Source organism: Fundulus heteroclitus, chromosome 11 (assembly GCF_011125445.2).
Source record: "Fundulus heteroclitus isolate FHET01 chromosome 11, MU-UCD_Fhet_4.1, whole genome shotgun sequence".
NCBI classification, from domain to species: domain Eukaryota; kingdom Metazoa; phylum Chordata; class Actinopteri; order Cyprinodontiformes; family Fundulidae; genus Fundulus; species Fundulus heteroclitus.
Window position 1 is genome coordinate 25,394,343 of NC_046371.1, and position 17,241 is coordinate 25,411,583.

Genomic DNA, 17,241 nt, shown 5'->3' on the forward strand with positions numbered 1-17,241 from the left:
AAACAACAACCAAGAGACATTCAAGCGCCTTAATACTATTACAGGAGAGCTGACTCTTCAAAGTACAAACTTCATTCCATGTGGTTTTGTGGAAAAAAGCAACCCTAACCCTAACCCACCCGAAAATAAAAAAATATGCAACAATAAGCATCATATTAATAAAGTTTATCATGGCAACACTATGTGGTCCAATGAACAACACGGGTATTAAAATAGCAGCAAAGTATTAAAAATGTTAAGACCAAAAAGCTGTTGAAATCTGTACAGAAATAAAAGTGAATGTAGAAAAAGGGGGTTGAATAAATAACAGAGCTTAAAGGGAACCTTGCATAAAATTATATAAACAACTGTCTCCGGGTTTTGTTTTGTTTTTTTTGTTTTGTTTTTTTTGTTGTTTTTTAGAGGGCTCATTGTTTATAAGTCGAACAATAAGTAATGCATGGGCTGTCTTCAGCAGGTACTTAATTCTCTTAGAAAAAAAGAAAACAAGACAATTGAACAAAGTCATGTTTATACAGTCTATGCTACATAATATGTATTGATTACAAGTATGAAAATGGAGATAATTGCTACATTTTCAACACACTTGTACATGTCTATTTACAACACACTGGGGTTTTAAATTTCTCCTCTAAGCGATGCTTTGTGCAGATTGTTCCAGCATTCAGTTTGAGGTGATCGATGCTCACAGTCTCATCAGTTGCACCGTATTGCACAGTCTTTGAGCTGATGGGTGTCAATGCTCGGTGGGGCGAACGCTAATGTGCAACTGCATGAAAAGCATGAGCGATGGCCAGGGAATTTTTTTTTTTTTTTTTTTTTGTACCTCTGATTTGTTTCTGAGTATATTCGGCTGGACTAACTCCCACACACCTCTCTTAAGCAGTAGATTCATCTTTTTCCTACAACCACACAGGACCATAGTGAAGATCTGTCGAAAAAAGGGTCACGTTTTACTTTCTTTTTTCTTCTTTTTTTTGTCTTACACTAACAGCACTGCATGCCTACTGGTGACAGGCAGAGTATGACACAGTTAATATGACTTCTTCGAGTCTGAGATATGTATGTTAAGCTAGCTGACACAAGTTTTTTTTTTTTTCTATATGTTGCTCGAGCTTTTTTATATATTTTTTTTTCCAGAACGTATTGCTGTAAAATTGCAAAAAGGTTGAGAAAGTAAATAGATCTACATTATAAATATGCAAACGGATACAGGTAGGTAGCTTTTACTTCTCGGTGATGATTACTTGCATCCACAATGACAATCTATTGATACCAAAACATCTCATATACATTCACGATTTTCAAGAAACACTTTGACGTCCGCAGAGTAGTTTCGATGCTTTTGTTGGAGAAAGTACATGATTCCCTTGTGTCTCAAGTAGTCAGGAGGATATTTGGCAACACCAGTCTAGGAAAACGTTCCACTCTGTATTGGCAATAATTCTGGTGTTTTTGTGGCAAAAAAAAAAAAAAAAAAAAAAAAAACTTGTTGGCAATCAGAACACATCAGTGCATTAAGTAGTACAGAGAAAATACAAATCAGCTGGGTAAGAAATTAATTTAGTCTGATTGTAGTAACTACATTTCTTCACCTCTTTTCATTGTTCAAGTTCTATGTCTCCACTGACCAAGTGTGGAGATCAGTCTGTAACACAATAATAGTCAAGTTTGTATTTCATCTGCAATCTGTCTTTTCTTACGTAATTTCGTTCACCGGACCATTTGAACGATCCACTTCGCCTGGGGTCAGATGGCCGTGTCCCACACGACGGCCTGCGGCCTCTGACAGGGTGGCGTCCCAGTCTTACGAGGCTCAGGTGTCCGTCTCCAGCTAGGGAGGATGGGCATGCTGTCCTGCTTGCACAGGCTTTTGTCGGGCCGCCTGTGCGCCTTGATCTCCTTGCACAGGCAGCGCTTACGCTCGATCACCTCAAGCAGCTTGCCGTCCCTCTGCGTCTGCGACGTGGACGGCGTGGTGCTCCCGCCAGCGGGAGGCTGTCCTTGTGCCAACTGTGCGAGCTGCTGGAACTGCAACTGTAGGTGGTGCTGTTGCTGAAGCTGCTGGAGTTGCTGCTTGAGCTGCAGCTGCTGCTGGTGGAGCTGAAGCTGCTGCTGCTGCCGGGACACACTGGGGCCGCTGGGGCTGCATGGAGCTTGTGCAGGGGCCACGCCGTGTAGCTGCAATGTGAAGCACAAGGGTCAACTTGGCATTCGTGAGCACACGATTTTCTAAACTGGTGTGGTTATCACAGTGCATTAAAGAGATGTAGTTGTTGCACATGCCAAAGAAAGTTTCACTTTCCACAGCCAGCCACCAGGATGTGCTGTGGCTGCATGTTTTACAGTTTGAGGTTCAAACGCATGCAGATAGTCTCTGCAGCACAGTCAAACTGCGTCAGCACTTGCAATGGAGCCAGAACCTGGGCAGAAATGTGATGCCGGGAGACTGCGGTTCACACTCCTGGTACACCTGAGCATGTTCTCACATCCACAGTGTATTCCTGTCTGACTGATTCCATATTTTCTAGCGCCACATACCCTTTTTTTTTCCTTCACAGACAGACCAGACCCTTATTCTGCTCAGTGGGCATAACGACCAGCTATAAATAGATCTGCAGGAGCAGAGTCTCCAGCAGAAGGGGGAAGTCGTAATAACAGCATTAATGTTGACTTCAAAATAAACTGTTTGAAATCTACTAGCGTCTGCAGCTGTAAGGCCAGATGTGACATATTTACCTGATTCAGGGCTTCTCGTACTGGTAGACTGCTCTGTCTGTGGACGTCTCCTCCACCCACCTGTCTGACACCAGCAGCAGAGGAGGAGCGGCCCAGCCGCCCCACTTCTACAACAAAACAAACGTTACAATGCACGCTGACTTATCAGATCATCAGAACAAAACATGCATTTTAACAGATACTGCAACAGTGCCCTGTTTGATTTGAGACCTCATTATATTTTATACTAATTTTACTGCTTGCAGATTGATGTCCCAAATGTAGTCCAAATGTAAAATTTAAACAACTAAAATATTTTTTAAGCATGTTTTACACTAAAACTATGACAGGAGTGAAATCCTACAGCACAATGTCCTGCAAATGTAGTCATACCCCTCGAGGTTTTCCACAGTCTGTCATGGTACAACTGCACAGTTTAATGTATTCCACTGAGATTTAATGTTATGGACCTACACTTGTGGTTTAAAAGTGTGACACCCATTTAAATTAAATTACCTTTATTCAGATACTCTTTAAGCTATTGTCTGAAAATGGAAAGAATATGACACTACTAGAGACTGTCCATCTAAACTGGCAGGATAGACAAAGGAAGCTCTAAGCTAGGTTTATTCTTGATGCATTGAACACCAAAAGTGACGGCTCAACTTTGTCAAATCATTGCTAGGTTGTCACTGTTCATTCTGTGACTGAAAAGAGCACACACACATATTACTGGCATACTTTCAGGCGTGAGTTTGTTGGCCAGGTTTGTGGGTACAAACAAGGATTTTGGTTTCTGTTTCCATCACTTGCAGCTTAAATCAAGTCTAAAACAATAACCCACCGTATGTAAAGCAATCAGCTTTTATTTAGTAAAGCAAAGTGTTTTTTAAACCTTTTTATTTAAAAAGGATCTCTGTGGGCTTTACAGACAGGGTGTATTCTCCAACTTCACATCTTTCTGTATGTAACGGGTGAACATACCATCTTCTTCTATGTCTCTAACCTTGTGTTTATTTTTGTTACGCTGCATGCCACTGAGCTATATAATTCACTGGAGTGCTGATTTTGCCGAAAAACTGAAGTCACTGGCCGCCATCTTGCTACTCCCTACTCTTACAGAATCCCATAGGATTTGGTTGCAACAACAAGCAATTTTCTGGCTGTGTGAAAACGTTTCACAGGTAATTCTACAGTCAGTGGATGTACTAACACTATCAACTACTAGGAAATTAGGTGCTGAAATATTTAACATGTTATTCATATTAAATATATATATATATATAAGTATGTGTATATATATGTATACATATATGGAAATATATGTTTTTGTATATTGTTATTTATATTTTTATAAATGTTATATATATATATATATATATATATATATATATATATATATATATATATATATATATATATATATATATATATATATATATATATTTATTTTTTTTTTTAAATAAATAAAATGAAAAGTATTTCAGCACATGACTTTCTCAGTACTTAAAAGTTTTAGAACATAAAATAATGGCATTTGACATTTTAAAAGTTTTAAGCCCCCCCTGAACATGAGAAAATCCTCGTTATTTGATGCTGTAGCGCACATATTCCCTAGTTACTGGGGGGAAATAGGGAGTACCAATATGGCGGCTGGTGGCTTCAAAGCGACTCGTTCTAACAGCGGGCGATTAGCACTCCAGTGTATTATATAGCTCAGTGCTGCATGTCAACTGTTTCTTTTCTTGTTTACTGCATTTCCACTGGTTATGTTGAGTACTGCCCCGTGTGTTTTTGTTGAATACTGCAGTTACATCTGTGTCAAGTATAAATGTCTACAGTGCTTTTATGGGCTCACACACACTCCGCACAGAACTGCACAACAACCCAATGCACAAGTATAATGGAGCCTTTAATTGGAGAAACAGCCACAGCTCCTCTTGTACCTCTGGAGGAGCTGCATATATCCACTGCTCAGGTGGGAGAATATGTTGACAGGACAAATTAGCGATACAAAACACAATTGTGTCCGTCATGTAAGCATGGCAAGAACAAAACCATTGTAGAAAGAAAGCAATAAGCGTTTTTTTAAGTCTGTCCAGCAAAATCCACTAAAGGTTTCGCTTCTATTTTGATTGAATCTAGTAATGTTCAAGGGGTACATTTACATTTGCAGGTCACGGCTTATCTATGATAGTGGATTCTTTCTGAACAGAATGCTGCAACTACAAGATAAAATATTAGGTTGGTTTACCTCCATTACGACAGGCAGGAAAAGTCTGGCAGGGAAGAGGGAGTCCTCCTCTGGGCAGTGCTCTGAATCCTGAGCTGCTGTCCACACCTGCCAAAGACTCGCTGTGACCCAGAGCTCTGCTTGTGGCACCACTAAAGTGGACTGGGATGCCCGACTGGCCTCCTCGGGAGCCCATACCGACATCCTCCTTGTCCATCCTTAACAGAGCATCAGTACTGCCATTCCAGGCCCGCACGTCATCCTCTGTGTCAGGGAAAGGAACAATAGTACTTGTTTGTACATTAAACACTCACCAAATCAGTGCAATTTGCTCTCCTTTGTAGTAAGGGATTGTTTAGAATTTAATGATCTAGACCAAGGGAGGCCAAAACAAAATGCACTTCTATCAGATTAAAATAACTCACTAATGTAACAGTTCATGCAACACTATTTTGTGAACCTGTATGTATTATAAGGTTTGCATTGCATTGTTTTTTATTTCATTTTATAACCAAGTCAATTATTTACAGAGAAAATTAAGTTTGGAGGCGCTGTGTCACCAATGTTCTGTGTGAAATCTGTATTGAAAACAGAACATGTAAAGTGTTTGTCTGATATAGGAATAAAGGTTGTGTAAAACGGTGCAAAATGGGATTCGCCTAAATTGCTATAATATTTGTGGTTTTCTTTACAGCACAAACTTACTTAAAATGGAAATGTTCTACATTTTTTGTTCTAAGTGTCTGCTCCACACAGAAGGATCATCAGTGGACCACCACCTCGTAGTTAACATTTATTATGCTTCAGTGGGAATAACCACCCAGGAACAAACAAAAATTGAAACGTCTTTGCCCAATCCACTGTTGAAATAGGAGCTGTTTTATGGTTGAAGTCTTCGCTCTTGGCCTTTCTCAGACTAGACAACCAGACTAATTTGGATTACAAAGATGTCAAGAGAGTTATCTTCTGCAAACATGTCTGAAAACCATTAACAGAACCCCGCTTCAAAAAATCTGCACTATCCCATCAAGGCTGAATTTAAAATGATGACTTACTCTCTGCCTCTCTGCTCCCATGGCTAAAGGACAGTTTCCTATGCATGGGCCAATAAGACCCTTCATCTGTAGTTAAACTGGCGCTGCTGTCCCAGGGCATGAAGCCAACTTTTGAGTGCGAAGAGGACCCACTGTTGCTCTTGGACACCCCTTCGCCCACACCGGTAAGACTTGAAGGCTGTTGCAGAGATGGTGTCTGAGAGCTGGCTCTCAAGCTCTCATATGCCGGCGGCCTCCGGAAGCCCCCAGACGGGTAGGTCCACAGCAACGGGCTGTCTGAGGAGGGAGGCTTGTATGCTGGCAGGCCGTGGGGCGTGTGAGAGCGGAGGTGTGGGCGAGAATGAGGACGCTGGGAAGAGGATAAAGGCGTGGGAGTGGAGCTGGTGCTGCTTTGAGATGTTTGGCTGCTAGTGGTGGTAGTGCTTTCTATTGGTAATGAGTGTGGCCCTCCGTCCCTATCTCTATCTCTATCTCTGTCTCTGTCTCTGTCTCTGTCTCTATCCCGATCCCTATCCCTATCCCTATCTCTATCCCTATCCCTATCTCTATCCCTGTCCCTTTCTCGGTCACGATCTCTGTCCTTCTCCCTATCTCGATCCTTGTCTCTGTCTCGCTCCTTGTCCCTGTCTCTACCCCTGTCTCGGTCTTTATCCCTCTCTCCTTTGTCAGACTTCAGTAGGAAGCTCACAGACTTGCCCTCCTTGCCCGTACTTGAGGTTTGTGTCTGGACTGTTGCCTGGTTGGACGTCTGAGAGCTGCTCTTGGTTGGAGCAGGGGAGTCTCCCCTGTCTGGCTTGCGGTAGTGATGATAGTGTGAGGGACGATGGTGAGGATGGTGGTGATGATGGGAGAATGGGGAAGTAGATTTGGAAGAGGGAGGTAGTGGAGTGGAGTGACTCCTGGCTCTCAATCCGGGAGCAGGGCCTAACTGGGAGTCTCGGCTGTATTTGTCCTGCTGTGACGCGCCTCCTGATGATTCCTTGGACCCTGACAGGGAGGTGGGAACATTAGAAGAAGCCGAGGAGGAGGTACTGGCTTGAGTTGTTGCGCTGGATGTTTGAGTTTTAGCAGAGGCGGATGTCTTGTTTTGAACTCCAACCCCGCTGGAGGCAGCTGCTGGCTGAGGAAAGGCAAGCAGTGGGGGCCTGTGCTGCAGGAGATTGGGGAATGGGGCCGGGATCTTTGTGTTGGACTCTGACTCAGATTTGCCACCTTGCAACAGATAGGGAGTTGGAGCTCGTGGTGTGTGGGGACTGGTGGACAGGACCTGGGGTACAGGAGTGGAGGATGCAGAGGAAGGCAGTGGAGAAGAATGGGATACGGACACTGTAGCTTTGGGTTTGTTATAGGACGGGGATGAAGATGAAGGGCGAGGGAGAGAAGAAGAACTGCTGGAGGAGGAAGTGGTGATGTGGTAGTGCTTTGAGGCTTTCAGCTTCTCGTGCTTTGGAGGGAGATGCCTCTGGGACTCTCTGTCCTCCTGATGTGGGTATTTCATCTCCTCGTAGATCGCCTCACTCTGGTCTGAGTCAGAGTCGGGCGTGGTGGCCACGGGGGTGACAGGGTGGGGCGTGGCCGTCTGGCTGTCTCTAGTGAACACTTGGCCCACCATTTCTATATAGACTGGCTCGTCCTCCCCATCGCCAGCCTGAATCTGAGAATCTGCTGCCTGGAAGGGCAAGGGGGTGGCAGAAGGAGGCACACGTGGAGGAAGATGGTCAAAGGTGAGCTGTGTACTAGGACTTCTTTTGGGCTTCAAAGGAGGCACCTTCTTTGCTCCAATCTCCCCCGAGTCGGACTTCTTCATGGCTACAAGATATAAAATGTCTTGTCATAAAAGACGTTATTTCATGTGACCAAAAAACACATTTATACTTACAATTTTTCTTCTCTGAGTGTTTGGCCTGTGAGTGGGAGCTCGAGGAGGGAGGTGGGGTCTCAGGAAGTCCTCTGCTGTCAGCAGACGAGGAGCTGAGGCGGGTACTCGGATGGCGCTTGGGTTTGGCCGGGGGGCAGCGGCCACCGTGCTGTGACTGAGTGTCAGAATAATCTCCGTTCTCTAGGCTTGTATCCCCCGCTCCAACAGCGTGGCAAGACTGCGAGCGGGGCGCCATGGCTGAGGCACAGGTGTGAGGGGACAGGTCCTGGGAGGCCGGCATGGTCATGAAGCCCATCCGGAAGTGTCGTCGGAATGAAGCCAGGTCCCGAACCTTTCCCACAGTAGCCGACGGGTCGTTCTGGGTGGAACTGCAGAACGGGAGATGGGGATAAAAAAAGGTTTATAAAATGAAAAGGAAAATCATAGTTAGATTAAAAAAAATCATGTTCTTGCATTAATGCTGACTCATCTCCTATTTAATCTCTGTCACTCTCTTTGCTCTGGAAAAATTCTCTTTACACTGGAAAAATGGCCGCAGGGGTTTCACTGCAGAAAGGAAAGCCGAGCCGCTCGCACACCTTTCTTTTGGTTGGACTCTGAACACACGCAGTTACAAATTCAGAGCTCTTGTCTGAAGCAATTTGTAAGTGTACGCAGCTCGTGGAATCCCCCTGTTTTCTTTACATATTTACATCCAGAACAGGATGCCCGCGCAAAGCATCCCCTGAACCATTTCATCTGTTACCATGGGAACAGTTGTGATTCTGCTATTTGATACTTGGTCTTTGAAAAAATAATGGCTGAGACTCAGACAGCTATAAATAAAGCAGACAAAGAAGATCAGACAAAGTATTCTATATTTTACACAACACTGAGCAGCAGCTGGATCTGCGGTCCCTTGTGTGCAGAACTGATGCATTTATTTATGCATCAGTGAAATAATAATAATCCCTTCCAAATGTTGACACACATATGTTAACACTTGTTTTCAGTTTGTATTTAGTTTTTTTTTTTTTTTTTAAAAAGCAAACAAGCTCAGTTGAAAAGACATTATAAAATCAAATATAAACAGAACATGGACAGTGAGGAGAGATTTCAGATTAGTTCGTCAGGTCAGTGGTTTAAACTGCGGAAACAAAACTGTGAAGACTGGTGCCCTGCTGAGCTAATCAAGGGTTTACAAATGTGTTCTGACAAGCCTCTGCTTGATTCTTTGCTTCATGAGCAGCCACTAGAGTTTAGTAGTGTGCTCTTCAGAGGGGGTGTTACACTGCTTCACCCCTATCAGCATGAGATAAGTCCCCTAAGTCATTATCAACAGGGTTACTGTGAATCTTTAGGGCTTAAGAGAGCAAGTCTTTGTTTTTTGTTTTAAAAGTTGATCACATACAGTGCTTTGCAAAAGGGTTATTACCTCTTAAAGGGGACATGTCATGTTTTTTAATGCCTTCCTCTTCACATTGAAACCATTCAGTTGTGGTGTGTATAAAGTGTAACTATAATCCTTTTGCCTGAATTCCTGGTTATTGTAGCTCATAGCCCCTCTTTCGCCTCTGTTCTGAGGTGCGTCTAAGAACAACTCGTTTATGTGCTGTCTCTTTAAATGCAAATGAGGCACTTCACACCCCGCCCCCCTCTAAGTGCGTTCGTCTCCACCCAATTTGGCATTTTTGTAGTATGCTCGGGGATAGTGTAACGAATTGTGTGGGTTAATACACCCAACAACTGAATATTTTGACGTGTCCACTTGTAGCGTCTGCATTCTTCCGCTTCGACTACAAAGTCAAAAAAGTCAAAGCAAAATAAATGGTAGTTTGATGAAATTGGTCTGCCAGACGTTTATTTATAAAGCACTTTTCAGTAGCAAGATGACTAAAAGTGCTGTTAAAGATAAAGAAACGGTGCACCTGGAGAGATTACGTTCAAATTTTCTGCACACCTAGAGACTCCAAGTATACAACAAAATACATTTAAGGGCTAAAAAGGTGGATTTTCCATAATATGTCCCCTTTAAGCCTATTTAGTCTTGTTAGAAAAACAAACTGTTCTGCAATTCATTGGCATTTTAATTGGTAGACCAACTTAAAAAAGTACACACTTGGGAAGTGGAAACCAATAGGTATATGTTTCTTTTTTTCTTTACTTTGTTTGAGAAAAAAAATTTAATCTGAAAAGTTTTATATGTTTATGCATTTCTCCCACTTTACTCTAAAATCCAGTGTAATGTAAACAGAGTCCACCTGTATGTACTTTTCGTCTCGGAACAGACCCAGTTGTTCTATGAATGCCTCAGAAGTTTGCTAGAGAACATTATTGAACAAACTGCATAATGTAGATTAATAAACACAGCAGGGATAAAGTTGAACTTTTGTCAGCATGCTAAATGTTTTGTGAGGCAGAAAACTAACCATCACCTTGTAAACAACGCCCAAAAGATAAAACATGATGGTGGCATCGTCATCACCATGTGGAAGCGTTTTTAGACAGCAAGGACAGGAAATCTGGCCATAATTAATGGAAATGTGGATGGTGGTAAATACAGGGCAATCCATGAAGAAATCATGTAACACGCTGTTCATCTTCAACCAGAACAAACTTTCCACAAAAATACAGCCAGAACTATGATGGAATGGTTTGGATCAAAACATGTTGGGTTGGAATGGCCTAGTCAAAGTCAAGAAGTAATTTCAATAGAAAAAATCCAGTAAGACTTAAAAATTGAAGTCAAAGATACAGCATCCTCCATTCAGTCAGATTGAGCTTGAGCTCATTAGCATGAAGAATGTGCCACATTTTCTATCAGTGGTTTAAGCTGATAGACACATAGCCCAAAAAACCTTACCGCCACAATAGCAGAGAAAGGGCTGAACACAAACTCATGTCACACTTTTAATATTCTTATTGGTAAGACATTCAAAAAAAAAAAAACAATGTATCATGATCAAATATTAAACTACTTTAAGTTGATCTGCTATAAAATGAAAGATATTAAAAAGTTTAAGGGGTGTTAACACAAAAAAAGGAAAAAAGTTAGAATCACAATACCAGACACAGAAGAAGAAGACAACTGCTGCTTACAATTTGCATCAAACTTCACGCGCAGCAACAGAAGAAGTGCTGAGGCTGCTCATCACACTTGAAAGTGAGCGGAGCGGTGCCATGCGCGGCCAATGAGAGCCGGTGCAACTGCTCCTCAAGGGGACACACAGGCTCTTATTTTCTCCTCTAGTGTGAGAGATATAGAGTGAACGTATGCATACCTTCTAATGTGTGTGGTGAAGCGCCAAAGTTCATTTGCATCCCTTCAAGAATTAGTGGCCCTGAATGCCTGTGGAGATGTTCCAGTGACTCCTTGAAATCGACATCGATACTAGAAGGCCACAATTAGCTCAGAACAGAGGCTGAGCATCTCCCATCTCGCAGCTTGAAACGCTCTTTTTTCTCCCCTTCTTTCTTCTAATGGCAAGAGCGCAAAACAAGACCAAAGACTGCTCTTCAAAGAGTATCAGGACTCACCCCTTTTCAATTGCCCTCCCCTTTCTTGCGGCTAACAACCAAAAATCTGTGGCAGATAAGGTAGAGATAAATCAGAGGATCAATAGCCTCCTCATATGTGCTCTTTCCATAAGAACCCAGTAGCAGGCTAGGGTAACCTGACGTATAACCTCGTTTAAAGAGGGACCACATTTGCGTCTAAATTCTTTGACTGAAAAATTATTTTTGACATTTAATTGGATTACTGTTTTTGGGCAACATAGTGGTGCTCGATTTGTTTACTTTGATCTGACTGCTATGTGGAAGCCAATTTTAAATCAAGAATATAACCTACTCAGCAAACTTTGACCAGATACATCAAATTCAGTGGGAAATAGATTATAATTAAGATCTAATATGTGACAGGACATGCATAAACCTTTGCAATGGACATGAAAATATGCAAAAATATGCCAAAGAAAGATATTCCTCTTCAACATGACCACATTGTGTCATGTTTCAACCACGAACGTCAGTGTGTTTCAGTGAGATTCTATAAAATAGAGCTCTGAAGGCAATTGGTTGCACTTGTTTTTATTTATTGGGATCAAAATAAAGGAGGTTTGAGTATAAATGTTTGCTATAAGATAAGATAAGATAAGATCAGATAAGATCAGATAAGATAAGATAAGATAAGATAAGATAAGATAAGATAAGATAAGATTTATTGATCTCACAGTGGAGAAATTCACTTGTCACACATCGGCTTAATAAACAAATAAGGTGCCAAGAGGAGGAAAGGGTGCATAAGGTATATAGAGTGTGTTCACATATATACAGTGTATCAAAAATTAAAAAAATGTAATTAAATAAAAAAAATACAAAGGAAATAAAGCAGAGATTTAGAATGACTTATGTACATTCAGGTGACTTATATACAAAAAGATTGACGTTGTACATTAACGTGGTACAAGGTAATGCCATGAATGTTCTGTTTGTAAATAGGTGACAGCCAGGTATTTCAAGAAAGAATAAGTCACTTAAATTAAAATGAAAACCAGTAACATGGAAAATGGAAATACTCCATGTATTCTGAAAGCTGCAAATATTGTTCCTACTATGATTAATAATTATCAAATATTAGTTTATTAATTTAAGTTCTGATTTTGCTGATTAGAATGAGTGAATGGAACAACTAAAACAAAGTATGTGTCAAATGTAAAAAATGATCAAGCAAAACTAAAAATTAAATTACCTTATTCCTGTCTGACGATAGTTATCTTCAAGCCATTGCTTCTGAAAAGGACCCTATTGAATGATCTGTATTGGAATTTCTATTTTTTTTTTTTTTTTTTAATCAACACAGCAACAGGCTTTTGGTTCCACGTGATTTTATTTACGGGTACCAAAGCAAAAAGGGCTAAATACACATGCATGCCGCACTTTCCAGATTTGTGTTCATAGTTTTTCTCTTATAGTGTATTGTGTTCCTTCAGCTTCAAGTTTACTTTGTGTTGGTCTGTCACAAAATATTATTGAAACACACAAAGTTCTGTGGTTATAAACTGATAAAATATGTAAACGTGAAAAAGTATGAATTCATTTGCAATGCATTATACATCATTCTAGTCCAGGGGTCAGCGACCTTTAAATGCAAAACATAATTTTAACCCTAATAAAATTAACCCATACATTTGTCCATTTATGGGTTAATTTTAACCCTACTAAATGCATTTTATCTTGAACTGATAAATATCTGCTTGGCCCTTTGAACAAAGTTTGCTTGTCAAGTTTTATTGGTAAAGGATTGCAGCTTTAATTCTATTTTTTAGCAGAGGTTTAATGTTACATGGGTTGTTCTGTTCTCTTTTTACTAAGAAAGGATGAGCTGGATGGATGGATGAGCTGAATGGATGGATGGATGGATATATAAGGGAGGCAGATATATAAATAATAATAATAATAATAATAATCATAATAATACAATAAACACGCTTCAAAATGACTAGGGAAAAAAATCAATGTCAATATTGTTTGGGAGTTTTTTTTTCATAAGACTGTGCAGATATTTAGGAGTAATAAAGGTTTAAATTACTTTGGAGTTGTTTTGATGCTTAGACAATCCAGTGAGGTACTAAAATGCATCTCAAACGGGCAGCTGTTATGAAATCTCCTCATTCTGGTCAAAGAGACTTGTCATAACAGTACCATTGTGTTGATGCTCAGCATTTTGGACTGGCCAAATGCTGCAAGCAGCTGGATTTGGCCTTTAGCTGATTTTTCTTCAGTTTATTTTTGGCATTTAGCTTGACAATGTTTCAAGTGTGTAATTCGGTGATGTACAGACCACGCCACATACCCTGTTGCTGCTAAAAAATGCATACGCTGACATAAAGTTTAGCGATAGTTGGGGGTCCTCTATGTTCTCTCTTTAAGTTTCACTTTTTAAAGTTGCGCCACAGAACCTTGCATTGTGCGCTTATTTGCGCACATAAACATCCTTCATGCGTTCAGGTAGTAAACACTGCTGTGCTTGTTTGGTACGTGTGTGTTGAACCTGGCTATACTGGATATTTTCAGTATGTGCACTGTTACACCCCTGTTTTTAGGACTTAGAGCAAACACAAACATGGACTTTATAAATGATTACATTTTATAGAAAATTTGGTCAAAAAATCTACTATTCAGTCATTACTATTATACTATAAGCTACTATTATACTATTTTTTTTCTGTGCTAGTCTGTTTATTGTTTTTTTATATATATTCTGTACAGATAATGTAGGGAAACACATAAAAAACCCTGAAACTAGCTTTTTTTATGATTTTCATATTTATATAAACACAGTTCAGTGTATTGTTAAAGTTATTTAAAAGCCAATGTAGAAGGCCTAAAGAGCCACATGCAGCTCCAGAGCCGCAAGTTGAAGACCCCTATCCTGGCCAAACCATATCACGTCTACTTGCACTTTCACTGTTGGTTTGTAAAAAAAAATATTTTTTTTAAAATCGTATTTTTCTTCTTTTTTTTTGGTAAAATCTTTAAACATATATTCTTAATACTACCTCGTCCTCTGATGGAAATATATTCCCGGAATCTTTTAAGACTTTAGAGAACTTTCACATTTTTGATACAGATGAATCCAGCTGAGATGGTTCTGCCTGTAGCTGCTAACGTCCCATTTCTAATTTACTTTTCTGGGCCAAAGTTTAAGTGTGTTTAAGCAGCTACATGTAAAAAAAAAAAAAAAAAAAAAAAAAGGTTGCGGAGAACATGCAATCTGGTTTCAGGGCATACTGGTCCAGTTATGTCGACTCTTGTCAAGTGCTGAAGTCGAGCGCTGACATTAAGTCTGTGGCTGCCCTTATTCTGTTAGACCTCACTGATACAGTACATGATATTTCTTTGAGCCTTAAGTTATGGCTTGTACATCTATTTCTGTCCCTTTTTCTTGTTGGCACATGGTGGTTTTTACCTACAGTGGAGCTTTCATCTTCTGTATCTTCTTACACTGCTGGAGTATTGTTTGCCAGCATGTGACCCTCAGCTGTAGACATATCCAGAAGCAACAAACAACTAAAAAAGCTTTCCTTATCCATGAATGAATAACCACATAGAAAGTAATTTATTGGAACTACCAAAGAAAAGAAACTTTAGACATCAGCTTCAGGGTCTGTTTTTTTTAATTTAAGAGACTGTTACCTATTTTTATAATCATAAACTGACAGAAGTGATAGTTATGTTTTTTTTGGATGCATGTTATATGTCTGTGATTTATCATGCTTCCCATTTTGTCCGCTTGCAATCGCTTAAAGTGAATAGAAATTTGCTACTCTAGCTCACATTTCTGTGCTGAGATTAATAAAGCTTCGGCTGGTAACAAGGTTTTCTCCCACCAGTCATCACTACTGGGAATAGCCTGTCTGCCTGTATTAGCGCCATAAGAAATCGGCTCTATTTTTAAAACTCATACTGAAACTCACCTTTTTACCATCCTGCAGCTCTCGGCTGTATAATGTGATTTCTCTCCAGAGGCGCTGAGGATCTCAGACTTCGCACCTCTCCCGTCTAGTCTTCAGAACGTTACATTTGTCCGTACACGCCTCCCGCATCTGTTATTCCCACTTTCTGTCCCCGTGGCTTCACGTCCTGCTTCCCACAAGGCTCTGTCTTAATCGTTCACCGTGTCCCGATTGTCCGCCCGGCCACGACACGGATCTCTGCTGCGAACATGTGGACCTCTGGCTTTACCACTCTGAGTCAGAAAGCACTTGCTGGGACCTCTCCATTCCCCTCCGCAAACAGCCATGAACACAGTGTGCGTCGCACCGAGCCGTAGGTGACTCACGTTTGGGCGTCACATCTCTCCTCCGACGCTTAGATCAACGAGATGCACTCATTTGCTGTGTTGCATTCGGTTTTCAACACAATGCTGTCATGTGCAAACTGTCATGTGAGTGTGATGACAGTGTGTTGTCAACACCCTCCGCAGGACGCTTGGCTTTACTTGCTTGTTTTTATGACAGCGCGTTTGGTGGCATGATAATAGTTCACATTTGACTCAAATGAAATCCATACGAAAAGTATAGAACAGTAGGAGCTTTAAACCCTATTTAACAAGAAGTGGCTGTAGGTAAAGTATCATTAATCCCTACTTGCCTACTAGGTGAACCACAGCGGTCCCCACATACCCGAAGTGTATTCAGTGCCTTGCAAGAGTATCCATGCGTCTTGAATTAAGTTTTGTTGCGTTACAAACAGAGGTTTCTATGCATTTTATCAACACAAAGAACCACATAAGTGCAAAGTGGGAGGAAAATGACACTTGACCTTGCATTTATATCCACCTCCCTCCTTTACTCTGATACCGCTAAATACGACGAGCAAAAAAACTACAACGTTGAATCCGTATCAGCATCTCTTTATTATCATCCCAGTAGGGAAGCTTTCCTTGCAGCCCGGTGACAACATTAAAAAGACGTAATCACTCCTAGACATTGGCAAAAACAGTAAAGAGAACTTAAGGGAAAATGTCAGTACAAATATCAATTAAAAACCATCCGATTAAAATCACTAAGCAATAACACCCCATCACGTTTTTTTAAATTTATGGGAATAATGGCCAGAGTGATAAAAACAATAATTTCCATCTGTTGGTCCTTGATTTAGGCTTTCTGAGTCTCTCCCCAGACGGTAGGAGCTCAGACTCGCCATGAAGTGGGCGATAAGGGAAGTGGAGAATATCTCTTTAGCCTGTCCGCGTGATTCTGTTTAAAAACTGTTTCCGTTAGATCAGGAAATTTAGGACCAATAATTTTGCAAGTCACTTTTACTATTTGTTTCATTTTGTTTCCTACTGTGGCCATATCGGGTGATAAAAAGAAAATGTAAGGCCATACTTTAATGCAGAATTGTTCTGTTTTACACACACCAAATTGACTTAATTTACATAGAAAGTGCAATCTTTGAGGTTTTTTTTATTTTTTTTTATTTGCTGATATTATCAGTAATTTCTCTAAATATCAGCTTCGTGTCAAAACAAAGCACTACACTGAACCCGCTCCACTGGTGCCCCTTAAAAGAGCACTAAAGGTGGTGGACTGCGCTTCTGCCTATAATCTATAAACAAATCTTTAGTTTTGGTGACATTTAGTTTGTAAGTAGGGCTTTTCACGCCACATAATTAAATCCTCCACCCTCTGACCAGGTGAGTCATCCTCGCCCAGTAAAAGGCAGACAATAACTGTGTCATCTGCAAACTCCAAAATCGTCCCGTATAAACAATGTGTCATTCTATATAGTGGGACAAGACTATAAGGGAGAGAGAACGCCGTGGAGGAAAATGCCTCACAGGACCTAGAAGCAGTCACCCTGACATGCTG

The 17,241-nt window shown here is 40.8% G+C and overlaps 1 protein-coding gene across 2 annotated transcripts in view; it reads right to left on the reverse strand.

Annotated features, from left to right (window-relative positions):
- Window positions 1-150: 150 nt before the first annotated feature.
- Window positions 151-17,241, reverse strand: part of LOC105929374 (neuronal tyrosine-phosphorylated phosphoinositide-3-kinase adapter 1) — a 46,509-nt gene continuing 29,418 nt past the window's right edge. Inside the window, exons 3-7 of one of the 2 annotated variants that reach the window (XM_036143235.1) lie at window positions 7,886-8,253; window positions 6,007-7,815; window positions 4,973-5,215; window positions 2,740-2,846; window positions 151-2,181 (exon numbers count right to left, since the gene is read on the reverse strand). In XM_036143235.1, coding sequence (XP_035999128.1) covers window positions 1,750-2,181; window positions 2,740-2,846; window positions 4,973-5,215; window positions 6,007-7,815; window positions 7,886-8,253 — 2,959 coding nt within the window. In that variant the 3' untranslated portion in view covers window positions 151-1,749. The remainder of the gene's footprint in view (window positions 2,182-2,739; window positions 2,847-4,972; window positions 5,216-6,006; window positions 7,816-7,885; window positions 8,254-17,241) is intronic. The other variant, XM_036143234.1, reaches the window with a different exon arrangement.